Here is a 24,686-nt window from a genome sequence, read left to right as displayed (position 1 = left end):
TCTCCGGTTTATCATATATTGTTAGAGTCCTTATCTCTAATTTTTCATATGGGTGGTTGAGTGTTTTTCCCACCTTTATATGCATTTGTCCTGTGAGACATCTTGTCTAAATAATAGATTTGTAGTTTGGGTCGTTACGGACGCCAAATTATGTATCGTTTTTTTTTAATTTTTACTTTTTTTCCCATAATAAAAGACTTACTATCGGAAAAAAGTCAGTTTAGCTTTATTTTTATTTGAAAAGTGTGTTTTTATTGTTTTACCACATTTTTATTACGTTTTTTTAACTTTTTTGACTAGTCCCACTAGGGGACTTGAGGGCCTGATGCCCCGATCGCTACTCTAATACACTGCACTACATACGGGGTGCAGTGTATTAGCGCTGTCAGTTATTCACGGACAGCAAGGCTATGAGGACTCGCCGCAGCTCCCGTACAAGGCAGACGATTGCCACAGCAACCCAGCGATTGCGTCACTGGGTTGCTGGTCGGGTCGGGTCTATTGAGCGCAGCATCTGAGGGGTTAATCAGCCGAATCGGAGAATAGCTCCGGTCCTGGCAGTTACAGGAGGGTGCCAGCTGTATAATACAGCTGTCACCCCGCGGTGATGGTGACGGCTCTGCTTCTGAGCCCGCACCATCACTGCGCCGTACCTATACGGCACTTTGCGGGAAGCACCTCCCGACAGCGCCGTTTATATACGGCGGATGTCGGGAAGGGGTTAAACACCCTGATATATTAGAATATAGATGTCATTCCTCAACAAAACGCACATTGCCACGTTTAGATTATATGTTTGGGACCCCTGATTTGGTATTACGCATGGCATAAAACATGGTCATAGGGGAATATTGGACCACAATCTGGTGATTCTTACTCTCCGGACTCTCTCAAGTAGAAGGAGGCCCTTATGGAAGGTGAGCCCATTTTGGTTATCTCTGTTTGGCCCATCAGATAGGATCCCGGATCAATTAGACTGTTTTACATCCACTCATGATACACAGACAGATGCTTCTCTTCTCTGGGATACTCTTAAAAGCATACTTACGTGGATGTTTATCTTCTACCATTTCATATATAAAACGCATGTCTGCCCAGGATGAGGAGATTCTAACAACTAGGTTGAAATCTGCTGAACAATCCTATATATCTGATCCTAATGATGCCCACAGGTCTGAGTGGTTGAGCTTTCAGAGATTATACGCACAACACCAGCATGTTAAATCTAAACGTAAATTCTTTTTTCTAGACAGCCATATTTTGAACTTGGGAATCAATCTAGCATATTATTGGCATTTATGGCAAAGCAACAATCTGCCTCAAATGCGGTGTTGAAGCTTAAGGCCCCCTCGGGGGATATACTTGTAGAAGCTGAACTTCCCTATATGAAACTACATTAGAGGTAACTGATGTGGATATATCGGCTTATCATTCAGACTTATCTTTCCCGCAGCTCAGACACCCAACGTACATTTTTAGATGCGGATATAACCATAGATGAAATTAGCCTTGCCATTAGAGATATGGCTAGGGGTAAAGCCCCCGGTCCAAATGGCCTCCCTATAGAAATATGCAGTAAATACAGTGACCACTTAATACCTCATCTACACAAGGTCTTGATGTCTGCCACCACTTCTGGAGTATTGCCACCTACGTTCTATGCCACAATAGTAGTATCGCTTAAATTCGGAAAGGACCCTATGGAATGTGGTTCTTACTGCCCCATATCGTTGATAAATGTTGATTGCAAGATATTAACCAAAATTCTTGATCAAAGACTAAATAGTGTCATCCTGGATTTGATACACCTGGATCAAACTGGTTTCATGCTGGGTAAAAGTACATCCATAAGTATCAGAAGAGTTCAGACGATAGTTCAGTGTAGTGCATTGCAAGACAATACATGGGCATTGGCGTTTTTAGATGCGACGAAGGCTTTTGATTCAATTGAATGGCCTTTTTTTATTTGCTTGCCTTAAAGAATTTGGTTTCGGCCCTGTTTTTAGTAAATGGTTAGAACATGCTTCACCCTGTGCTAATGTCTTGGTGAATAGTATATTGTCCCCGTCATTTGCTCTTCAAAAAGGGGTACACATCAGGGTTGGCCCCTGTCATCAGCTCTATTTAGTAAAGAAATCGAGGCATTGGCTCTAAAGAGACGTTCCTCTCCACTTTTAACAGGTATAACTATAGCGGATCGCACAGACACCATCGGTCTCTATGCATACGACATGGTGCTCTTCATGGATAATGTACAAGACGCACTTCCTTCAGTTATAAACCTCATTGAATGATTTGGGCAATATTCTGGTCTTTCTATTAATTTGGGGAAATCATCTCTTATGTCCCTGTCCAAAGTACCGCCCCCCTGAATTATTTGAACTATCGCCATTACCGCTAGTAGACAATTTCAAATATCTGGATATTTTTATACCCAAACTTCCAGATACAGACCTTTCTTCAAATGTTTTACCGCTATTAGGCTTCGCCCGTTCCCAAATTTAACATATGGGGTAAACTGCCTCTTTCGGTATCTGGTATAAACCTGGTTAAAATGATTCTATTGCCCAAATTTCTATATGCACTTCAACACAGCCCTGTTGTTGTACTTGAATCCTGTTTTAAACAGCGTAACTCCTTCTTAACACCGTTTCTATGGGGTAATTCTATACCCAAACTTAGGCTATCCACGCACCAAAAGCCCTGGGAGGAACGGCGCTGCCGGATTCCTTTCTATATTATTTAGCCGGCCAACTTAAGACTTTACGTTTATGGATGCGTGAAAAGGATCTTCCAAACTCAGAACACCATTTGGCCCATGTACTTGGAAGTCAATGTTTGCTTGGTTCCCTCAAAGTAAATAACTTTACTTACCCCTATTAAACCCTTGCCCTTACACAAGCTGGCTCGTGTGGTTTGCAGACCAGCTAAAAAGAAGATGGGTTACAACGACATGGTGTCTGAAATGTCTTTATGGAACAATACTCCTTACTTTCCTTTGATGCCACCAAGATTATCTCAAGCCATTGTTACTGTAGGGGACCTATATGATAATAATGTCCTACTTTCATTTACTCAGAGACTAACTATGACATACCATGTACACATCTTTATACAGATCTACAGATTCGTCATATTTTACAAACCCAACTCCAACATTTGAGAAATAACTTAATCTCTTCCTTCCCACTGATAGGAATTCTTAAATCACAGGATCCGCAAGGACTGATATCCACTCTATATACCCACTTATCAATAACGGTGAATTCAACACCGCTTGCTGTAGAGAGTAGATGTAAACAACGGATTCCTAACATTCAGCCGGATGATTGGAGTGATATTTTTGGAGTCCCATCTTCATGTGTCTCCATCCGCAAACAATAAAATGATCCAGTTATGTATAGTGCACCAGGCATACTTAACCCCTATTAGGATATTCAAAATTACCTTCTGCAGATTGTTTAAGATGCCATGCTCCAGAAGCCGATTTTTGGCACATATGGTCTTGTAACCTCATTAGGGACTTTTGGATGGACATAATATCCCTGTTATCTTACGTATTACACGAAAACATCCCTTTGTGTCCTAAGATATGTTTGTTTGGTATATTGGATGGGGAAGCATGGAGTCACCACGCTAGAATCTTTTTGAGAAAAACTCTGTTTCTAGCACGAAAAACTATAGCACAACACTGGATGAACGATTGACTTCCCTCCATTTGTCAATGGAAGAGATTGGTCAATTCTATGATACCTTTCGAAAAGATTGTCTATCAAAATCATGGTTGTAATACTAAGTTTTCTAAGGTTTGGGATATTTGGAACAATTCCCCTTTGTTGAATCAATGGAGGGGTTGACTGTCAGATACTGTGATGTAGAAGCAAAGATGACCCACACATTCATTGTATATCTCATTAAGCATGTTGTACTCGATTTCTCTGATGCTTGTGGAAGACATTGTTCCCCTTTTATTTTACATTCTTGTTTTCAGTTTTATCTATTTTGTGAAAGGACATATAATCTTCCAAGTACACAATTATATGCACCAATGTTTCTAGATTCCTGTATTCATTTGAGATGGAATGTGATCTAAGTGCTTTCATTATTTGACATATATATATATACACACACACACATATATACATACATACGTGATTTATTCTAGTCAGTGATGTATGACTGGTTTTATACCTGTTAATAACAGTTCTCAATAAAACGAGTTTAAAAAAAAAAAAAATAATGCACACTTCAGTACATTCTATAGGATATTGCGCTTATTTAATTGGAGAAACTATGTAAGCTTGGAAAGTGATGGCAGATAAGAGTTCTTTTAACTGTAGTGTATGCCTTCTGTATCAGCATTTGGTGTCGAAGTCTTCCCAGAGGAGAGTCTCAGTTTCTTCCCCTCTGCCAAAGCTTTAAAATGCTGTCAAGAGAATAAACGGCTGTTAGTGACAAAGTAATATTGCATTATGGCAGCAAGAATGTAATGTTTAGGGCTTATTCACACGAACGTATAATACGTCCGTGCTACGCGCTTGATATTCACGCGCGTCACACGGACCTATGTTACGGAATGGGGCCGTTCAAATTCCGTGAATTTCATGCAGCGTACGTGCGCTGCGTGAAACTCACGACATGTCCTATATTTGGCCGTGTTTCGCGCTGCACGCACCCATTGAAGTCAATGGGTGCATGCAAATCGCGCTCGGCACACGGAAGCACTTCCGGGTGCCACGCGTGATTCGCGCAACAGCAGTAAAAACAATAAATAAACAGAAAAGCACCACGTGCTTTTCTTTTTGTAAACATAAAACCAGAGTGCCATCGTGATGCCGGCTGCGCGAAAATCACGTAGCCGCGCACCATATGCTGATGACACACAGAACTTTTGCGCGCGCAAAATGCACACGCTCGTGTGAATCCGGCCTTAGATCAATGTAAAGTCTAGAAGAATCACACAGAACATTAAGTTTTCAGTGCAGAATTTGAGATTCACCAACTCGCAGATTTACCTGACCCTAGAAAACAATAGGAGAATAGATTATGCTCTAAAAGAGGACTTTTAACCAAAAACATAAAAATAGCAATATACTAGTAAATCAGAAGTTCAAGGGATTACCAAACTTTGTTGATTAGGTTTGTTTTACTTAGAGATATAGGGTTATGTGTTGGCAGACACTTTTGCAAATGTGACAACAGGAAGTGCAACTATATTGGTATATACGGCGACTGTGCACTACAGGCGTAGAGTATTTCAAGTCATATTTAATCTTATTGAAAATGTTAATGCTTACATTGCAAAAATACTAAACTTAATTTTTTTCCCTTTAGGCAGTTCAAACCATTTGGTCGGAAAGAAAAATTGACAATCAGAAGAGCGTGGCATGCTGCACTTTTTTCAATCTAGTAAGTTTTCATTTTTCCTTTTAACTGAACTTACACAAAACCATTATTGGGGTGAAAAAATGTATCATAAATAATCTGTCATATATAAAAATGGAAGCCATAACATCAGTGTAAACAGGGTTTTGTACAATCGTTAATTCTATACTTCAAAGTTGTAGCAATGTAAATGATGGAAGTTTAACCCCTTCCCGACATCCGCTGTATACATATATGGCGCTGTCGGGCAGGGCTTCCTGCAAAGCGCAGTACTATTACGTCGTGGTGATAGTGCAGGCTCAGGAGCTGAGCCCGCACCCTCACCGCCAGGTGCCAGCTATATGTTACAGCTGGCACCCTGATGTAACGGCCAGGACCAGAGTTAGCATCCGATCTGGCCGATTAACCCCTCAGATGCTGCGTTCAATAGAGATTGTAGCATGTGAGGGTTTTTTAGCCACAGAAACCCCAGTAACGTGATCGCTGTGTTGATGGTGGCTGCAAATGGCAACTGTAGGCTGAATACGTGACTTCCGGTATGCCAGCAACGGAAGCCTCCTATGCCTCGCTCAGCTTCCGGCTCAGAAGCCGAGCCAGCATCATCAGCAGTGGGTGCCCACTGTATGTTACAGCAGACACCCTGCTGTAACGGCAGGAGGAACCAGAGTTAGCGCCGATTTCTGCCATTAACCTATTAGACGCAGCGATCGAAAGGGATTGCTGCATCTTAGTGGTTTGTAGCAAATCGGCAGCCCTGCCATGCGATGGCAAGGCTGCCGACTGCTAGTATGGCCTAACGATGGCCTTCTGTCTGACATTACGGAAGCCGATAAGGCCTCGACCGGAGGCGGAGCCTGATCAGCTTGCGGTCAGTGAACAACTGACAGTTCTAATACATTGCAATACATAGGTAGAGTAATGTATTAGAACATCAATCAAACAGTTGGACCTTCAAGTCCCTTAGTAGGACAAGAGAAAAAAAAAAGTGTAAAAAAAAAACAAAAAGGTGTATAAAAAGTAAAAATAAAAAAAAAATAAAATAAACGTTTCAAGTAATATAAAACATATCGCCCTTTTTCCTTTATAAAGTATTTTATTATTGAAAAAAATAAAACCATACATATTTGGTATCGCTGCGTCCGTAAAGACCTCAAATATAAATTATGTTATTTGTCCCACGCATTGAACGCCGTAAAAAAAAACTAAAAAATACTGCCAGAATTGCTGGTTTTTTTTGGTCACTTTGTCTTCCAAAAATTGAAATAAAAAGGGTGATCAAAAATTTGCATTTATCCAAAAATGGTACCTATAAAAACTATAGCTCATCAAGCAAAAAAAAAAAAAAAAAAAACGCCCTACAGCTTAGTCGACAAAAAAAAATTCTAAAGTTATTGGCTCAAACATGGTGACAGAAAAAATACATTCTTTTTACAGAAGTCATTTTATTGTGCAAAAAGTTGTAAAACATAAAAAAGTTCTATAAATTAGGCATCGCCCGAATCGTACTGACCCACAGAATAATGTTAACATGTAATTTATGGACGTGTGGTGAACGCTATATAAAAAAAAAGTATTGCTGTTTTTTGATCACCTAGCTTTTCAAAAAAAAGTGATCAAAAAGTCGCATTTACCCCAAAATGGTACTATAGCTCCTCCCGCAAAAAAACAGCCCTCATACCACTACGTCTGTGAAAAAAAAAAAAATAAGTTAAGGCTCCAATATGTCAGAAAGAAAAATATGCAGTTGTGTATGCCCGAGGGGAACACTTCTTCTGTTTCAACTGGCGATTTATCAAGGCCCTAAAATTAGGGAACCAGGAAGAGGAGGGCCCAAACATATCTGCTGGAAGTGAGGGTGCCTGTATTATACCGGGACAACACTTTTTCAGCAAAATTCCCCAAACTGCAAAGGTGCAGAGTGTGGGCCAAAAGGGGATAAGAAAGGACACCATTTATCAGTGCTACACTGGCCGGTGCATAAATGATTGCTTCATAGCGTAACAAATATACATGGATTATTTTATTGTTTACCCCATTATTATACCACCTGACTATGCCCCTGATGTACTCTGCCCGGCTTAAGTGTAACCTCACATTATAAACTGAAATACCAGGAAGGGTATGTTCACATGCACTAATTACGGACGTAAATCGGGCGTTTTTGCCCCGAATTACGTCCGAAAATAGCGCCTCAATAGCGCTGACAAACATCTGCCCATTGAAAGCAATGGGCAGACGTTTGTCTGTTCACACGAGGCGTAATTTACGCGCCGCTGTCAAATGACGGCGCGTAAATAGACGCCCGCGCCAAAGAAGTGACCTGTCACTTCTTTGGCCGTAATTGGAGCCGTTATTCATTGACTCCAATGAATAGCAGCGCCAATTACGTCCGTAATTGACGCGGCGTTCAAGCGCCTGCACATGCCGTTACGGCTGAAATTACGGGGATGTTTTCAGGCTGAAACATCCCCGTAATTTCAGCCGTTATGGACGCCCTCGTGTGAACATACCCTAATACTCAAACAAAAACTACTACCAAGCAAAATCCACGAACCAAATGCTAAATGCCACTCCCTCCCTTCTGAGCCCTACAGTGTGCCCAAACAGCAGTTTACTTCTGCATATATGGCATCGCCATACCGGTGAGAACCCTTTTCACAATTTTTGGGGTGTCTCCCACCAGTGGCACAAGCTGGGCATGACATATTTCCCACTGAAATGTCACATCTAGTGAAAAATGGAAATGTTTACTTTGCACATCCGCAGCGCAATTATTTATGTTAAAGACCTGTGGGGTGAAAATGCTCAATACACCCCTTAATAAATGCCTTGAGGGGTGTGGTTTCCAAAATGGGGGTCTCTTCTCAGGGGTTTCTTCTATTATTTCACATCAGAGCCTCTGCAATTGCAATTCAGGGGCTTTACAAATGCTACATTGCCTCCACAAACCATTCCTGCTAAATTTGAGCTCCAAAAGCCAAATGGCGCTTTTTCCATTTGAACTCCTGCTGTGTGTCCAAACAGCCATTTAGGACCACATGTGGGGTGTTGTTTTAATCGGGAGAAATTGCTTTACAAATATTGTGGTGCTTTTTCTCGTTTAGTCCTTGCGTAAATTATAAAAAATTAGCTAAACCTACATTTTCTTTGAAAGAGTGTAGATTTTCACGGCCTACTTCCAATAGTTTCTGCAATAAAGCTGTGCGGTGAAAATGCTCACTATACCCATAGATAATTTCCTTAAGGGGTCTAGTTTCCCAAATTGGGTCACTTTTTGGTGATTTCCACTGTTTTGGCACCGCAAGAGCCCTTCAAACCTGACATAGTGCCTAAAATATTTTCTAATAAAAAGGAGGCCCCAAATCCACTAGGTATTTTGGGGCCGATTCTTCAGTCCATAAGCACATTAGGACCACATGTGGGATATTTCTAAAAACTGCAGAATCCAGGCAATGAATATTGAGTTGCATTTCTCCGGTAAAACCTTCTGTGTTACAAAAAAACAATGGTTTAAAAATAAATTTCTGCAAAAAATAAAAAATAAATGTGTCAATTTCACCTCTACTTTGTTTTAATTCCTGTGAAACGTCCAAAGGGTTAAGACATTTCCTAAATCCTGTTTTGAATACTTTGACGGGTGAAGTTTTTCAAATGGGGTCTTATTGGGGGTTTCTAATATATAAGGCCCCCAAAGCCACTTCACAACTGAAAATTTAAAAATAGCCTTTTGAAATTTTCTTGAAAATGTGAGAAATTGCTGCTAAAGTTCTAAGCCTTGTAACAATCTAGAAAAATAAAACGATATTCAAAAAACGATGGCAATCTAAAGTAAACATATGGGGATGTTAATTAGCAACAAATTTGTGTGGTATAAATGTAAATTTTTCCCTAAATTTTTGTTTTGCACAATTAAATACTGAATGTATCGAACAAATTTTGCCAGTTAGAAAGTCCAATGTGTCACGGGAAAACACTCCGAATCGCTTGGATAGGTGGAAGCATTCCGAAGTTATTACAACATAAAGTGAAAGATATAATATAACCGAAGAACACAGCATGGATCTAAATGGCTCAAAAGAAGTAAAATGCAGCCGTCAGCAAACATATGTTCAAGTGTGAGCTAGATCCTGGGGCGTGTACCAACAAAGCATGAATATATAACCTAAAGAAGAAGATGCCAATAAACTAGAAATATGAGAAAATAGAAAAGTACTTTATTTGAAAATAACACATGAGTATACGATTAAAAAAGAATCCATAAACCGACAGGTTAAAAAAAGACATACAAGCCATGCAACTTACAGGGTAAGTAAACCTTATAGATGTGAGTAATAAAAGCCTGATGGCATAACCTGGCACTGGGTACGCCTGCGAACTATATATTGCCTTGATAAGTACAAGTACTGAAAGTGTATGCCATATGAAATGGTCTAAGAAAAAGTACTCCAGTGCATATAAATAGCACAGCAGAAAAATAGACAATGCTGATGTATGGAAAAAATGTTCACAACAAGTGATGACAATTAAACATACCCATTTAAAGTCCAGGTTAAAGTGCACAGCGAGATGTCTGCCCCAACGCGCGTTTCGGCGCAACTGCCTTCGTCTGGGGCAACGTAAATACGTTTCCATTAGTGCCGATTCGTGAATAAATAAAACATACAGGCTAGGACTATACGGAGACTTTGAACGCAACACAAGTTGAGTGGCCAAAGATTGCGGTGTCTCCCTGCCTGCACTGAAGGTGAATATGGTCACTTTGCAAACCACAAGTTGTCGCAACGCCACAGTCGCAAGAAGTCCGGGAGGCTTGGAATTTGAGACTGTGGAGTTGCGGTAACTTGCGGGTCGCAAAGCAACATTGACTTTCATTACCTGCGATGCAGGGCGACACAGCAATCTTTGGACACACAATTTGTAAATTATAAAGAGCTTACAAAACGTATAGGTAGGTGGCCAAGGATAGCAAAACAAATCCCAAAAAATGCAAGTATATAAATGCAAAAAAGCCATATCTGTATATGTAGGACCCCTAGAGAGTGGTAATGGGGAGATGGTCACAGGGGGATCAAGAGAAGGCAGAGTTACCAAATGTGTTCTTTAGCTCTGTATATACAACAGAAGAAAGAGCGGCTGATATAGCCGGTACCAGTGCTGTTAATACATCAATTAATGTACTGAATTGGCTGAATGTAGATATGGTCCAAGCGAAGTTAAATAAAATAAATGTGCACAAGGCCCCGGGACCCGATGAGTTACACCCAAGAGTTCTTAAGGAACCTAGTTCAGTTATTTCTGTGCCCCTCTTCATAATATTCAGAGATTCTCTAGTGACTGGTATAGTGCCAAGGGACTGGCGAAGGGCAAATGTGGTGCCTATTTTCAAAAAGGGCTCTAGGTCTTCCCCGGATAATTATAGACTAGTAAGCTTAACATCCATTGAGGGAAAAATATGTATTTGTATTATAAATGACAGCCAGCACGGTTTTTACTAAGGACAAAAGTTGTCAAACCAACCTGATTTGTTTTTATGAAGAGGTGAGTAGAAGCCTAGACAGAGGGGCCGCTGTGGATATAGTGTTTTTGGACTTTGCGAAGGCATTTGACACCGTCCCTCAGATGTCTAATGGGTAATTAAGGACTATAGGTTTAGAAAGTATAGTTTGCAATTGGAATGAAAATTGTCTCAAGGACCGTATCCAGATAGTTGTGGTCAATGATTTCTACACTGAATGGTCACAGATTATAAGTGGTGTACCCCAGGGTTCAGTGCTGGGACCACTATTATTCAACTTATTTATTAATGATATAGAGGATGGGATTAATAGCTCTATTTCTATTTTTGCAGATGACACCAAGCTATGTAATATAGTTCAGTCTATGGAAGATGATCGTGAATTGCAAGCGGATTTGGACACACTAAGTGTTTGGGCATCCACTTGGCAAATGAGGTTTAATGTAGATAAATATAAAGTTATGCATCTGGGTACCAACAACCTGCATGCATCATATGTCCTAGGGGAGCTACACTGGGAGAGTCACTTGTTCAAAAGGATCTGGGTGTACTTGTAGATCATAGAATAAATAACAGCATGTAATGTCAATCAGCTGCTTCAAAGGCCAGTAAGATATTGTCGTGTATTAAAAGAGGCATGGACTCGTGGGACAGGGATAGAATATTACCACTTTACAAAGCATTCGTAAGGCCTCATCTAGAATATGCAGTTCAGTTCTGGGCTCCAGTTCATAGAAAGGATGCCCTGGAGTTGTAAAAAAAATACAAAAGAAGAGCAACTAAACTAATAAGGGGCATGGAGAATCTAAGTTATGAGGAAAGATTAAAGGAATTTAACCTATTTAGCCCTGAAAAGAGATGACTAAGGGGGGGGGGGGGGACATGATTACCTTTTATAAATATATGAATGGCACATACAAGGAATATAGGGAAAACCTGTTCCATGTAAAAAGGTTCAATCTGAAGGGGCGACAAGCCTTCTTTACTGTGGGAACAGTGAATCTATGGAATAGCCGATCGCAGGAGCTGGTCACAGCAGAACAGAAGATGGCTTTAAAAAAGGCCTAGATAATTTCCTAGAACTAAAAAAAAAAAAACATCAGCTCCTATATCAATGTGTAGAATTTTAGTTTCATCCCTTCCCTTTTTCGCATTCCTTGGTTCAACTTGATGGACATAGTACGGTTGAAAAAAGACCTGTGTAACTATGTTACTATGTAACCTGTGTCAAGGCCAAAGTTGCTGTTTAGCCCTAGTCTAAATGACACCATTCACCCACAGTGCACTTAATGCCACCCCACACGATCCAATTGAAAGTACAATTAATCTACTGTAAATGCTTAATCCGTGGGGTCCGACCACAACTGTCAAAATAGGGGTACATTAACACTTTTGCCATGCATATGCACAGCGATTCCTAATGAAGTTATGAAGGAGTGATGGAAACCCCTTCACTCAGCGGTTTATGTCACTCCCAATTAACACAAGTGCCAAACGTTATTTACAGTCAGAGTAGGATCAATCATGTTACAATCGTAGACAAGGTCCATTTTGTATCGCCGAGGCTGGTTGTAATAATACGTAATTTAAAGTCACCTTGATGTGACATTCCCAAGCTCACACACACACACACACACACATTTAGGATTTTGCCCGCACGGTACATTTTGGGTAATGCCAACACCGGCGGTAGCTGATAATGAAGTCGGTAACTTTAATGTTAAATATCTCAGCGGAAAAAAATCCTATCTCAAAATTGTTAGCAGCATCGTTTTTGTATTGAAAAGAGCTTTCAAATGAGCCCCCCACTCAACTCCGGTGCCATTTAAGATTTTGCTGTCCTCACATACCCCTCCGCACCCAATGGGGTGGGGGTGTTTTTTTTGTCATTAACTGGTAGATTTTATGACCCCATTAAATTCCACCAAATTTCAACCCTCTACCTCGAGCCGTTCAAAAGTTATGAGGGTGTTCCGGAACCTTTGGTGGGCACGGTGTACTGTTGGGCATATAAATTTGTCTGGGACACCATAAGCTCTATAAATTCATCCGTGAAAAATAAATTGAAAAAGTCCATCTCACTGAGCCCTGCCGTATAAAATTTTATCCCTGGGCTGCCCGTGTACTCAGGGATTTGGGGCTCGTAATTGTCTGGTGTGGGGGGGGGGGGGGGTCACTTCTCTCAGAGGTCTGTGGTGTTGGTGGTGGTCCTGGGGCGTCTCCTTGGGGGTCCCTCCTCTTTATCACTGGATGAGGAGGTTGACAAATAAAAGAGAGTCTCGCCATCCGACGAGTCAGTGTTAGAAGAAATAAACGCATAGGCCTCTTCGCAGAAAATGACCTTTGGGACATCTTTATTATTTATGTGCTTAAACATGTGTAAATTATGTGGTTAGACACGTGTATTGTCTATTGTGTATACAGCAAAAAAAATAAAATAAAAAATAAAACACTTTAGAAAACTTGACAAGAACAAAAAAGTTTACCTCCCTAACTAGAACGGAACCTCCGCCCTAGTTAGGTTTAGTGTCAGGGAAGTCCACTCGAACACTAAACCTAACTAAATTTTATGTGAACTTTGGCTTAGATACAGGGTCTAACAGACAGCACATATGGTAGGCTGCGGTACATGGCCATGTGTGATCCTGTCTGCTGGGCCCTGTATCTAAGCTTACCACATAGTAGGCTTAGATACAGGGCCCCAGCATACTGTAATCTTATACAGTATAAGATTAAGGTTTGCTGGGGCCCTGTATCTAAGCTTACCTTGTGGTAGGCTTAGAAACCTGGTCTAACAGACAGTATCACACAATTCTGTCTTTGTATTTTCTTTTAAACTTTAGTAATGGCCGCTGGCTGATTGACAGCGTCCATTACTAAGGCGGGGCTTAATGTTAGCAGATGAAAAGGCTAATCATCTGTATTGATGGTTGGCCACTGCAGGCCAGTATTATTAGGCCAGGAAAGCCCAAAAATAGTGGCCCTTCCAACCCCGGTAATGCTAGGCTGCGGCTGCTGTGCTGCGGCTGCTGTGCCTGGCTGGTTATGAAAAATGGGGGGTATACAACGGTTTTTGTTTTTTTTTAAATAAATAAATAGGAAAAACATTTTTCATAACTAGCCAAGGTGGGCCTCTGTTTTTGAGCTTTCCCAGCCTAATAATTGCGGCCGCCCCAGTTACCACGCTTCACTACAGATTGTTGAGTACTGGATCGTACCCGGCTCTTCCCGGCAACCCTGGTGGCAGTGGGTACTGGGGTAATACAGCGGGTTAGTGTTAGTGTTTTACCGGATAACATTAAGCCCCGCCTTAGTAATGGATGCGGTCAGTCAGCGGCCATTACGAAGGCGGTAGTAATAATGTTTAAAAAAAAAAAAAAAAGGACATAGAAAAAATTTATTGAAATTTAAAAAAAAACAAAAACAAAACACAACCCTCGTTAACCATTTTAATTGAGAATAAAAAAAGCTGTCAACAAAGCAGTCCTCCAATCATAGTCCAACAACCGAACCTGTAAAAAACAAAAACACACCAAAAAAATATAGTAAACACATAAAAAAAGCAAAGCAATTATTATTCTTACCTTTCCTGGGTCCAGGGCTGGGGCTGCAATGTCAGTGAGCTGAGCCCTATATCGAAGACTATCATATGTGATAAAGTCTGCTGAGCCACTGTTATCTATTCCGCTCCATAGATATAGGGTCAGAGTGCTACAGATATGCAGTATATATATTATATATATATTCAACATTATGAGAAACTAGACATGGACAGCACATCCACAAATTTGTGTGTATATGTGTATATATATATATATATGTGTGTGTGTGTATATATATATATATAATATAATATATATATATATATATATATATATATACACACACACACACATACACTTACTTTTTTAGGGGGTGAACGTATCAAAGTCTATCATATGTGATACTGTCTGCTGAGACAATGTATCTAATTCTATCCAGCGGTGTAGCTATGACAGCCTTAGTCTTATAGATATGATATCTCCAGTATGTGTGTAAAAAAAAAACAAAAAAACTTTAGGCGGGGTAGAGGTCCCTGGGCCTGTGTCCCTGATATTTTAAGACCATATCAACGCCCCTGGGTAGAACACCGTACAATGGGAAACATTACAATGCTTATAGCAAAGAAAATTGTTGTAATACAACATGTAATCACAACACTGACAGTTTCCATGCAAGACTGCAACATCAATGCGATTTTTTTTCCTCTTGCCACTAGAAGAAACAACCAAACCAAACCGGCCACCTAAACATGTCTGCAGAAGTCATATACTTACTTGAGAGTTCTTAAACTCTGAATAGAGGGAAAATAGAATGTGTAATGACTGTATTCGACTCTTGTAAACCGGGATGTCCAGCATAGCTGAAAGAGAGGATGTAAAGTATCACACCGCATGTATGAGTTCCCAGATTGTACATGTGTTTACCATACTTTAAAGAGAACCTTTCACCTGCCGATACGTGGGCAGCGGAGTGCAGCATGTAATAGGCAGGGCTGCACAAACATGGTCTCACTTGAATTTTTTTTTCCTCTCTTCCTCCGTTATTTACATATCAGTGCCTTTATATTTGGCACCCGATATGTAAATAAGCCCCTGAACTGTCAATGGGGCGTGATTTCTTCGCTCTGACATGGTCCAATCAGCTATGGACAGTGTCAGGGCGGCTTGCGCTGTGTTCCCGCTGCAATACACACAGACAGAGAGCGCTCTCTGCAGAACCACCAGTATGCGTGTGTTCTCGCGGGAGGGAACACAGAACAAGTTGACAGTTCAGGGGCTTATTTACATATCGGGCGCCAAATATAACGTCACGAGATATGTAAATAACAGAGGAAGAGAGGAAAAAAAAATGTAAAGTGAGACAGTGTTTGTGAAGCTCTGCCCAGGGCCGCCATCAGGGGGGTATTAGGGGTAGTGGTGTGAGGGGCCCGGCCAAACCTAATTGAAAGGGGGGCCCGGCAACTGCCTCGACATTCTTTTGGTAGGAAAAAACGGGCCCCTGCAATGGGGCCCGTTTTTTTCACCAAAAGAATGTCGTGAGCTGCTGCTGCTGCGGGCCCCCTCCCCTCGTCATGGGGGGCCGTCAAACCGTCCGCCCGCACCCGATCGCGCGCACAATGAAACTCCGGCGCGTGCGCACTCGCGAGCGCGCATCCACGAACGCCCGCACTGGAGACCGCCCGCGCGCGCGCACCCGCGATCGACCGCGCGCGCACCCGCGACCGGCCGCCCGCGCACCCGCGAACGAAGCGCGCGCAGCCGCGGACCCACATGGACAAAACTTACCTGGAGCCTGGCTGGAGGTGAAGGACTGGACGTCTGGACCGAAGACCTCCCCTGGAAGACATCGCCGGAAGAGGACTGGAGTGGGAGCAGCTCTTCTGACAGTGAGTAAATTATCTCAAAGTGTTGTTTATGTATGGCCCTGTTCACACAGTATTTTGCAGGCAAAAAAAAATCTGCCTCAAAATTCCTTAAAGAATTTTGAGGCAGATTTTGCCCTGCCCACACTATCTTGCCGCGTTTTTTTGCTGCGTTTTTTGCCCGCGGCGATTGAGGACAGCAGACAAAAAACGCAGCGAAAAATGCATTTTCTGCCTCCCATTGATTTAGATGGGAGGTCAGAGGCGGAACCGCGGCAAGAAAGGACGTGCTGCTTTTTCTTTTTTCCGCGACTGGCTCCCATTGATTTCAGATTAAATCAATGGGAGGCGGTTTTGGAAGTTCTTTGGTGCTGATTCTGACGCAGTGTCCGAGTCAATATCAAGGCCCAAAAACTCTGTGAACTGGGCCTTATTGTTAGGGCTTATTCAGACGAACGTGTAATACGTCCGTGCAACGCGCGTGATTTTCACGCGCCTCGCACGGACCTATGTTACTCTATGGTGCCGTGCGGACTGTCAGTGATTTTCACGCAGCGTGTGTCCGCTGCGTAAAACTCACGACATGTCCTATATTGGTGCATTGTTCGCGCATCACGCACCCATTGAAGTCAATGGGTGCGTGAAAATCACGCCCAGCACTTCCGCAGCCGTATAAACTATGAATGAAATTAGAAAAGCACCACGAGCTACAAACATACAAACAGTGTCATAATGATGGCGGCTGCGCGAAAATCACGCAGCCGCGCATTATACGCTGCTGACACACGGAGCGGTTATGACCTTTTGCATGCACAAAACGCCACGTTTTTTGCGCGTGCAAAAAGCACACGCTTGTGTAAATCCGGCCTTAGGGTAGGAACACACTAGGCATGAACGCTGCGGATTTTATGCAACACATTTTATTGTGGAAAATCCGCAGCGTATTACAGTCGCAGCCGAGTGGATGAGATGTGAACAAATCTCATCCACACGCTGCAAAAAAAATGGACATGCAGTGTGGCTTTGGCTTTTTAAGTCGCATGTCAATTTATTCTGTGGAATCGCCGCTCCTCTGTTGCGGAAATGCTGCGGTTCTGCCGCAAAAATCACACAAGAGAAGAAAAAAAAGGTACTTTTTTAAATTGATAAAGTTTAGACTTCCCCCGGCCGTAGTCCTGGTGACGCGATCCTCTATTCTTAGCGCAGCTCGGCCTCCTGTCATGACGTTTCATCCCATGTGACTGATGCAGCGGTCACATGGTCTACAGCGTCATCCCAGGAGGCGGGGCTACGTTCAGAAGAGAGAGATGCGTCACCAGGACTACGGCCGGGGCAAGTCTAAACTTTTTTTTCCCTGCAGGATTCCCGCAGCGGACACGCCTCACGAAACCTGCGCCGCTATTTGGTGCGGTTTTGCTGGCAGAATTCCCTGCGGCTCCCGGGATAAGCTGTGTAGTTTTACTCAGCATATCCGCCTAGTGTGTCCCTTATGATGTCGCTCCTGGAGCTGCTGCCGGTCTCTAAATAGGCAATTGGTCCAATAGAATTTGGAATTATTTTTTTTTGTGAACCAGCTTAAAAAAATACAAAACTTTTGTGTTAGGGCCTGTTCACATCACTGTTCGCTTCCGCTCCGGGGTTCCGTCTGAGGTTTCTGTCGGGTGAACCCCGCAACGGAAAGTGAAAGTGACAGCACAGCTTCCGTTTCAGTCACCATTGATCTCAATGGTGACGGAAACATCGCTAATGGTTTCCGTTCGTCACCATTCCGGCTGGTTTTCGGACGGAATTAATAGCGCAGTCGACTGCGCTAATGGTGATGGAAACGGAAGCTGTGCTATCACTTTCACTTTCCGTTGCGGGGTTCACCCGACAGAAACCTCAGACGGAACCCCGGAGCGGAAGCGAACGGTGATGTGAACAGGCCCTAACACAAAAGTTTTGTATTTTTTTTAAGCTGGTTCACAAAAAAAAAATAATTCCAAATTCTACTGGACCAACTGCCTATTTAGAGAGTGGCAGCAGCTCCAGGAGCGACATCATAAGGGACACACTAGGCGGATATGCTGAGTAAAACGACACAGCTTATCCCGGGAGCCACAGGGAATTCCGCCAGCAAAACCGCACCAAATAGTGGCGCAGGTTTCGTGAGGCGTGTCCGCTGCGGGAATCCTGCAGGGAAAAAAAAGTTTAGACTTACCCCGGCCGTAGTTTAAGTGACGCATCTCTCTCTTCTGAACGTAGCCCCGCCTCCTGGGATGACGCTGTAGACCATGTGACCGCTGCAGCAGTCACATGGGATGAAACGTCATGACAGGAGGCGGGGCTACGCTAAGAATAGAGGATCGCGTCACCAGGACTACGGCCGGGGTAAGTCTAAACTTTTTTATAAATTTAAAAAAGTGCCTTTTTTTTTTTTTCTCATTTGTGATTTTTGCGGCAGAACCGCAGCATTTCTGCAACAGAGGAGCAGCGATTCCACAGAATACATTGACATGCGACTGCAGTCACACTGCAGGTCCATTATTTTTGCAGCGTGTGGATGAGATTTGTTCAAACCTCACCCACTCTGCTGCGACTGTAATACGCTGCGGATTTTACACAATAAAATGTGTTGCATAAAATCCGCAGCGTTCATGCCTAGTGTGTTCCTACCCTAAGGCCGGATTTACACAAGCGTGTGCTTTTTGCGAGCGCAAAAACGTGGCGTTTTGCGCTTGCAAAAGGTCCATAACAGCTCCGTGTGTCAGCAGCGTATGATGCGCGGTTGCGTGATTTTCGCGCAGCCGCCATCATTATGACACTGTTTGTATGTTTGTAGCTCGTGGTGCATTTCTGTTTTCATTCATAGTTTATACGGCTGCGGAAGCGCTGGGCGGGATTTTCACGCACCCATTGACTTCAATGGGTGCGTGATGCGCGAACAATGCACAAATATCGGACATGTCGTGAGTTTTACGCAGCGGACTCGCGCTGCGTGAAAATCACTGACAGTCTGCACGGCACCATAGAGTAACATAGGTCCGTGCAAGGCGCGTGAAAATCACACACGTTTCACGGACGTATTACACGTTCGTCTGAATAAGCCCTAACAATAAGGCCCAGTTCACAGAGTTTTTGGGCCTTGATATTGACTCGGACACTGCGTCAGAATCAGCACCAAAAAACTTCCAAAACCGGCTCCCATTGATTTAATCTGAAATCAATGGGAGCCAGTCGCGGAAAAAAGAAAAAGCAGCACGTCCTTTCTTGCCGCGGTTCTGCCTCTGACCTCCCATCGAAATCAACGGGAGGCAGAAAATGCATTTTTCGCTGCGTTTTCTGTCTGCTGTCCTCAATCGCCGTGGGCAAAAAACGCGGCAAGATAGTGTGGGCAGGTCAAAATCTGCCTCAAAATTCGGAGCGCGGTTCTAGGCGGTCGCCGGTGCGCATGCGCGGGAGTTTGCGGGTGCGCGTGATCGGTCGCACAGGCGGCGGTGTTTGACGGCACCCATGCTACCCAGGGCCGCCATCAGGGGGGTATTAGGGGTACTGATGTGAGAGGCCCGGCCAAACCTAATTGAAAGGGGGGCCCGCAGCTCATGACAGTCTTTTGGTGAAAAAAACGGGCCCCATTGCAGGGGCCTGTTTTTTTTCTACCAAAGGCAAGTCGCGGCAGTTTGCCGGGCCCCCCTTTCAATTAGGTTTGGCCGGGCCTCTCACATCAGTACCCATAATACCCCCCCCCCCTGATGGCGGCCCTGGGTACCATGATATAGTACTGGACGGAGTACCGTTAACAGGCGGTGCCACGGTAGGGGGGCCCAGAAAATGTAGCTGTAGGGGGCCCTGAAATTCCTGATGGCGGCCCTGGCTCTGCCTATTACACGCTGCACATGTATGGGCAGGTGAAAGGTTCTCTTTAACTGCTTAATGACCAGGCCTGATAAGACCTTCATGACCAGCCACATTTTTTCATTCTTGCCTCTCTCCCTTTCAGCAGTCATAAATTTCATACATTTTATTTTTTCATCGACATGGCTGTATGAGGCCTTGCTTTTTGCTGGAAAACTTGTATTTTTTTACTGCGCAGTTTGGGGTGTACAAATAAATGTGTCATTTATGCAATTTATTTATACTGTTCACTTTTCAAGCTAAATAGCCTGTTGATTTAATTCTTCAGGTTATTACGGTCGCATACATACCTATTCTCTATAGGTGTTTTGTTTTTATGTAATGTATGGGCAATAAAATATATTTTATACTAAATAAAGACTTTTTCATTTATTTTTTTGCTAAAATTTTTTTTTTAATCCCATAAAGGCATAACTATATTTTATAGTTATAATGTATTAGCATACTCTGGTATACTGTGTCACTATTACATAGGCTGCTTTTAGGGCACTATGTGTTGCCCTAACTGCAGGAATACTGAACAGACAGCACTGGGGTCCTTACTAGGTCCCCATGGCTAGACTGCTGAGAGTTTCCAATCGCGTCACCGGTGAGAAGAGTTCTGCTTAGAGAACGAGAGCTCATAAGCCTTTTCTACAGCGACTCCAAAGGATGTCACTGTAGATTGAAGACCTGCACCGCCCAATGTCTATTGGTGGAAAAGGGGTTAAAAGGGAATTGCAGTGTCAATTTTCAAAGCATAATTATGAATGCACTGCATACTGTATTAGACTGGCAAATCTAATGAACGAGAGGCATGGAGGAACGCTTGTTATATATTTTATATTCAATAAAATATCATTCACGGGTCTGAAGGAGAAATATGAGGCAGAAAAGCTGTGTGGCGTTATTCCAGTATATACACAGTCTCTAAAATGAGTTTTGCACAAGTTTATTTTTTTTCCAGGACATATGCTCAGTATTCCTGAAAATATAACTGCACTGAAATATCATTATAGCTTTTCATTCAATCCTGCTCGAAAGCACCTAGACCAGTGATCTCCAACTTGACTGTCAACAGACAATTACAACAGACTGTCAGGGCATGTTGGGACTTGTGGTTTTGCAACAGCTGGACAGCCCTGTGCGCCGCATGGAATCCAGGGCAAAAAACAGCACCAAATGGTGGTGCAGTTTTTCGCGCGGAATGTCCGCTGAGGAAAACTATAGCACTTAGCCGGCCTGTGATTGGCTGCAGCGGCGGTCACATGGGACGAAGAGTCATCCCAGGAGGCCGCGCTGAAGGGAGGAACACAGACTTCTGGGTGAGTATGAGTTTTTGGGTATTTTTTTCCTCCGAGTTGCGTTTTTTGCGGAAGGATTGCTGCGAACCCGCTGCAAAAAACGCAACAATTGCTATTGGTTGCGGGATTTACATTCCCATTGAATTCAATGGGGAAAACCTACAACAAATAAGCAACTTTTATGCAAATACAATTGACATGCTGAAGAATAAAATTCTGCACAGCAGGTCAATTTGTGAGCGATATTTCAGCTCCGTATTTATGCAGCGTGTGGATGAGATTTGTTTTGTCCACTTTGCTGCCACTGTATTTGCTGCGGATTTTACGCAACAAATTCGGTTACGCTGTAATGTGTGAACGGACCCTAAGCGGGTTATCCATTTGGCCAGATGTGCATGCCTGAAGGACTATAGAGGGAGGGCGTAGCTTGGGTTCAGAAGAAAAACAAGAGATCATCATAATGATATTCTACATAAAAGATACCTAGATTTCAAGACATGCATGGTTGACGCATGGGGGGAGTCCCTAACATCATGAAATTCCAAAGAATACCACAAATAGAATTTCAACATTGTGAGAAACTAGACATGGACTGCACATCCACAATATATAGGTTGATCTGAGCCGATAGGCATAATTTAGAAACATGAACATGAGGTTCTTTGTAAACATTTTGATTAAACTGTATAAGCCCGCTTGCCACTTCACGGCGGCCTCTTTAACCCGTTAGTGACCGGCCCATCGTGTTTCTACGTCGGTCACTAACGGGCCTTATTCCGATGCCATAGACTTTTTACGTCGCGGCATCGGAATAATTTTACAGAGCAGGGAGCTGTCAAATCTCCCTGCTCTCGGCTGCTAGAGGCAGCTGAGGGCTGGGAGCGTCCCTGCTCTGCCGGGTGAGATCGATATTAGTATCGATCTCACACGTTTAACCCCTCAGATGCGGTGCGAATTAGCGAGCACCGCATCTGAGTGGTTTTGGAGAGAGGGAGGGAGCTCCCTCTCTCTCCCACCAACACCCGGCGATAAGATCGCCGAGTGTCTGTGTCTCTAATGGCAGCCGGGGGCCTAATAAAGGCCCCCAGGTCTGCCTGGAGTGAATGCCTGCTAGAATGCCTAGCAGATGCCTGTCCGTGTTAAACGGACAGGCAGTAATACACTACAATACAAAAGTATTGCAGTGTATTATAAATGCGATCGCAGAATCGCATATTATAGTCCCCTAATAAGACTAGTAAAAAAAGTTTAAAAAAAAAGTTTCATAAAGTTAATAAAAAAAAAAAAGAAAAACCCAGCTTTTCCCCTCACAAAATGCTTTACTATTAAAAAAACAAAATAAAGTTAAAAAGTTACACATATTTGGTATCGCCGCGTCCGTAACACCCCCGACTATAAATCTATTACATTATTTAACCCGCACTGTGAACGCCGTAAAAAATGTAATAAAAAACTATGGAAAAATTGCTGTTTTCTGTGAATCCTGACTTTAAAAAAATGTGAGAAAAAGTGATCAAAAAGTCGCATCTACTCCAAAATGGTACCAATAAAAACTACAAGTCGTCCCGCAAAAAAAAAGCCCTCATACAACCGCATCGGCGAAAAAATAAAAACGTTACGACTCTTCAAATATGGAGACACAGAAACAAATAATTTTGAAAAAAAAGCGTTTTTACTGTGTAAAAGTAGTAAAACATACAAAAACTATACAAATTTGGTATCGTTGCAATCGTAACAACCCGCTGAATAAAGTTATTGTGTTATTTATATCACACGGTAAACGGCGTAGATTTAAGACGCGAAAAAGAGAGTGGCGAAATTTCAGGTTTTTTTCTATTTCCCCCCAAATAAAAGTTAATAAAAGTTAATCAATAAATAATATGTCCCCCAAAATGGTGCTATTGAAAAGTACAACTTGTCCCGCAAAAAACAAGACCTTATACAGCCATGTCGACGCAAAAACAAAAAAACTTTATAGCTCTTGGAATGCGACGATGGAAAAACTTAAAAAATGGCCTGGTCATTAAGGTCCAAAATAGGCTGGTCATTAAGGGGTTAAAGTGGGTCCCTACTCTATTGGCTGCAGCACCACATGGCCGCCCCCGCCACCGCAGCACCGCTCCCGCAGAGGGAGCAACCCAGTGGTCCAAAAGCACCTATGCTATCAGACCGTGCCAAGCCTCCTTGGCTCTGGGCCACGTCCCCCCACAGCACCCATGCCAAGGAGGCTGTGCGGTCAATGTCTAGTTTCTCACAATGTTGAAATACAACAAATAGAACCTAACCCATGAAGGGGGAACTGGGATAAACAACTATTACAAACAGAATGTAGGTGGATACATAGGCTGTGATCAGTAGCCCCAGAAGGCTTGAATGAGAATCTTAATTATACAGGTTTAGGGCGGATTTACACTAACGTGTAATACGTCCGTGCCACCCGCGTGTTTTTCACGCGTGTAGCATGGACCTATGCAAGTCTATGGGGCAGTGCAGACTGTCCGTGATTTTTGCGCAGCGTGAGTCCACTGCGTAAAACTCACGACATGTCCTATATTTCTGCGTTTTTTGCACATCACGTACCCATTGAAGTCAATGGGTGCATGAAAATCACGCGCACCACACGGAAGCACTTCCGTGGGACGCGCGTTATTCGCGCAACAGCAGTAAAAGAATGAATGTAAACAGAAAAGCACCACGTGCTTTTCGGTTTACAAACATCCAAAAGGAGTGTCATAATGTTGGCGGCTGCGTGAAAAGCGCGCAGCATATGAACATGACAAAAGGAACTGTTAAGTGCCTTATGCGCACGCAAACCACCGCGGTTTTTGAAACTAGATCTGTATCATTTAGATATTATTTTGTATATATCAAAATGTATATGGGGTAAACTTTGAAGACCATATACAATTATAAAATTATGTCATGTACTCTTGGAAGTTAGTCTAAGACATCAGACTATCTAACAAATAAACATAAAAAATGACTGGTCTAAAACTTGTTTTAAAAAGATGGAACTCTACACTCCAAAAGGATCGTTAGCATAGAGGTCAGTAATTTAATGCCAATGCTATCCGTGGATAAATGTGATGCTATTAAACAAGATATACATCAAGGGATCAGTGAACACTGATGACACTTTTTAAATAGGACTTAATCTAGGAGACATAAGATGCATTTGGATATAGAAACATGCTGTTACTTGAGC

At 42.7% G+C, this 24,686-nt stretch overlaps 1 protein-coding gene across 6 annotated transcripts in view; it reads right to left on the bottom strand.

Moving 5' to 3' along the window:
• Positions 1–4,136: 4,136 nt before the first annotated feature.
• The window catches only part of IFT46 (intraflagellar transport 46), a 126,408-nt gene continuing 105,858 nt past the window's right edge, over positions 4,137–24,686 (bottom strand). For 4 of the 6 annotated variants that reach the window (XM_075840051.1, XM_075840054.1, XM_075840048.1 and 1 more), the window contains 2 exons: positions 15,217–15,302; positions 4,137–4,426 (listed from right to left, as the gene is read on the bottom strand). In XM_075840051.1, coding sequence (XP_075696166.1) covers positions 4,331–4,426; positions 15,217–15,302 — 182 coding nt within the window. In that variant the 3' untranslated portion in view covers positions 4,137–4,330. Of the gene's footprint in view, positions 4,427–14,335; positions 14,413–15,216; positions 15,303–24,686 lie in introns of those variants that run through there. The other 2 variants (XM_075840050.1, XM_075840053.1) reach the window with 2 other exon arrangements.

This window comes from Rhinoderma darwinii, chromosome 10 (genome assembly GCF_050947455.1).
Source record: "Rhinoderma darwinii isolate aRhiDar2 chromosome 10, aRhiDar2.hap1, whole genome shotgun sequence".
NCBI lineage: Eukaryota > Metazoa > Chordata > Amphibia > Anura > Rhinodermatidae > Rhinoderma > Rhinoderma darwinii.
The sequence above is the reverse complement of the archived record's forward strand: the minus strand, read 5'-3'. Positions and strand labels throughout refer to the sequence as shown.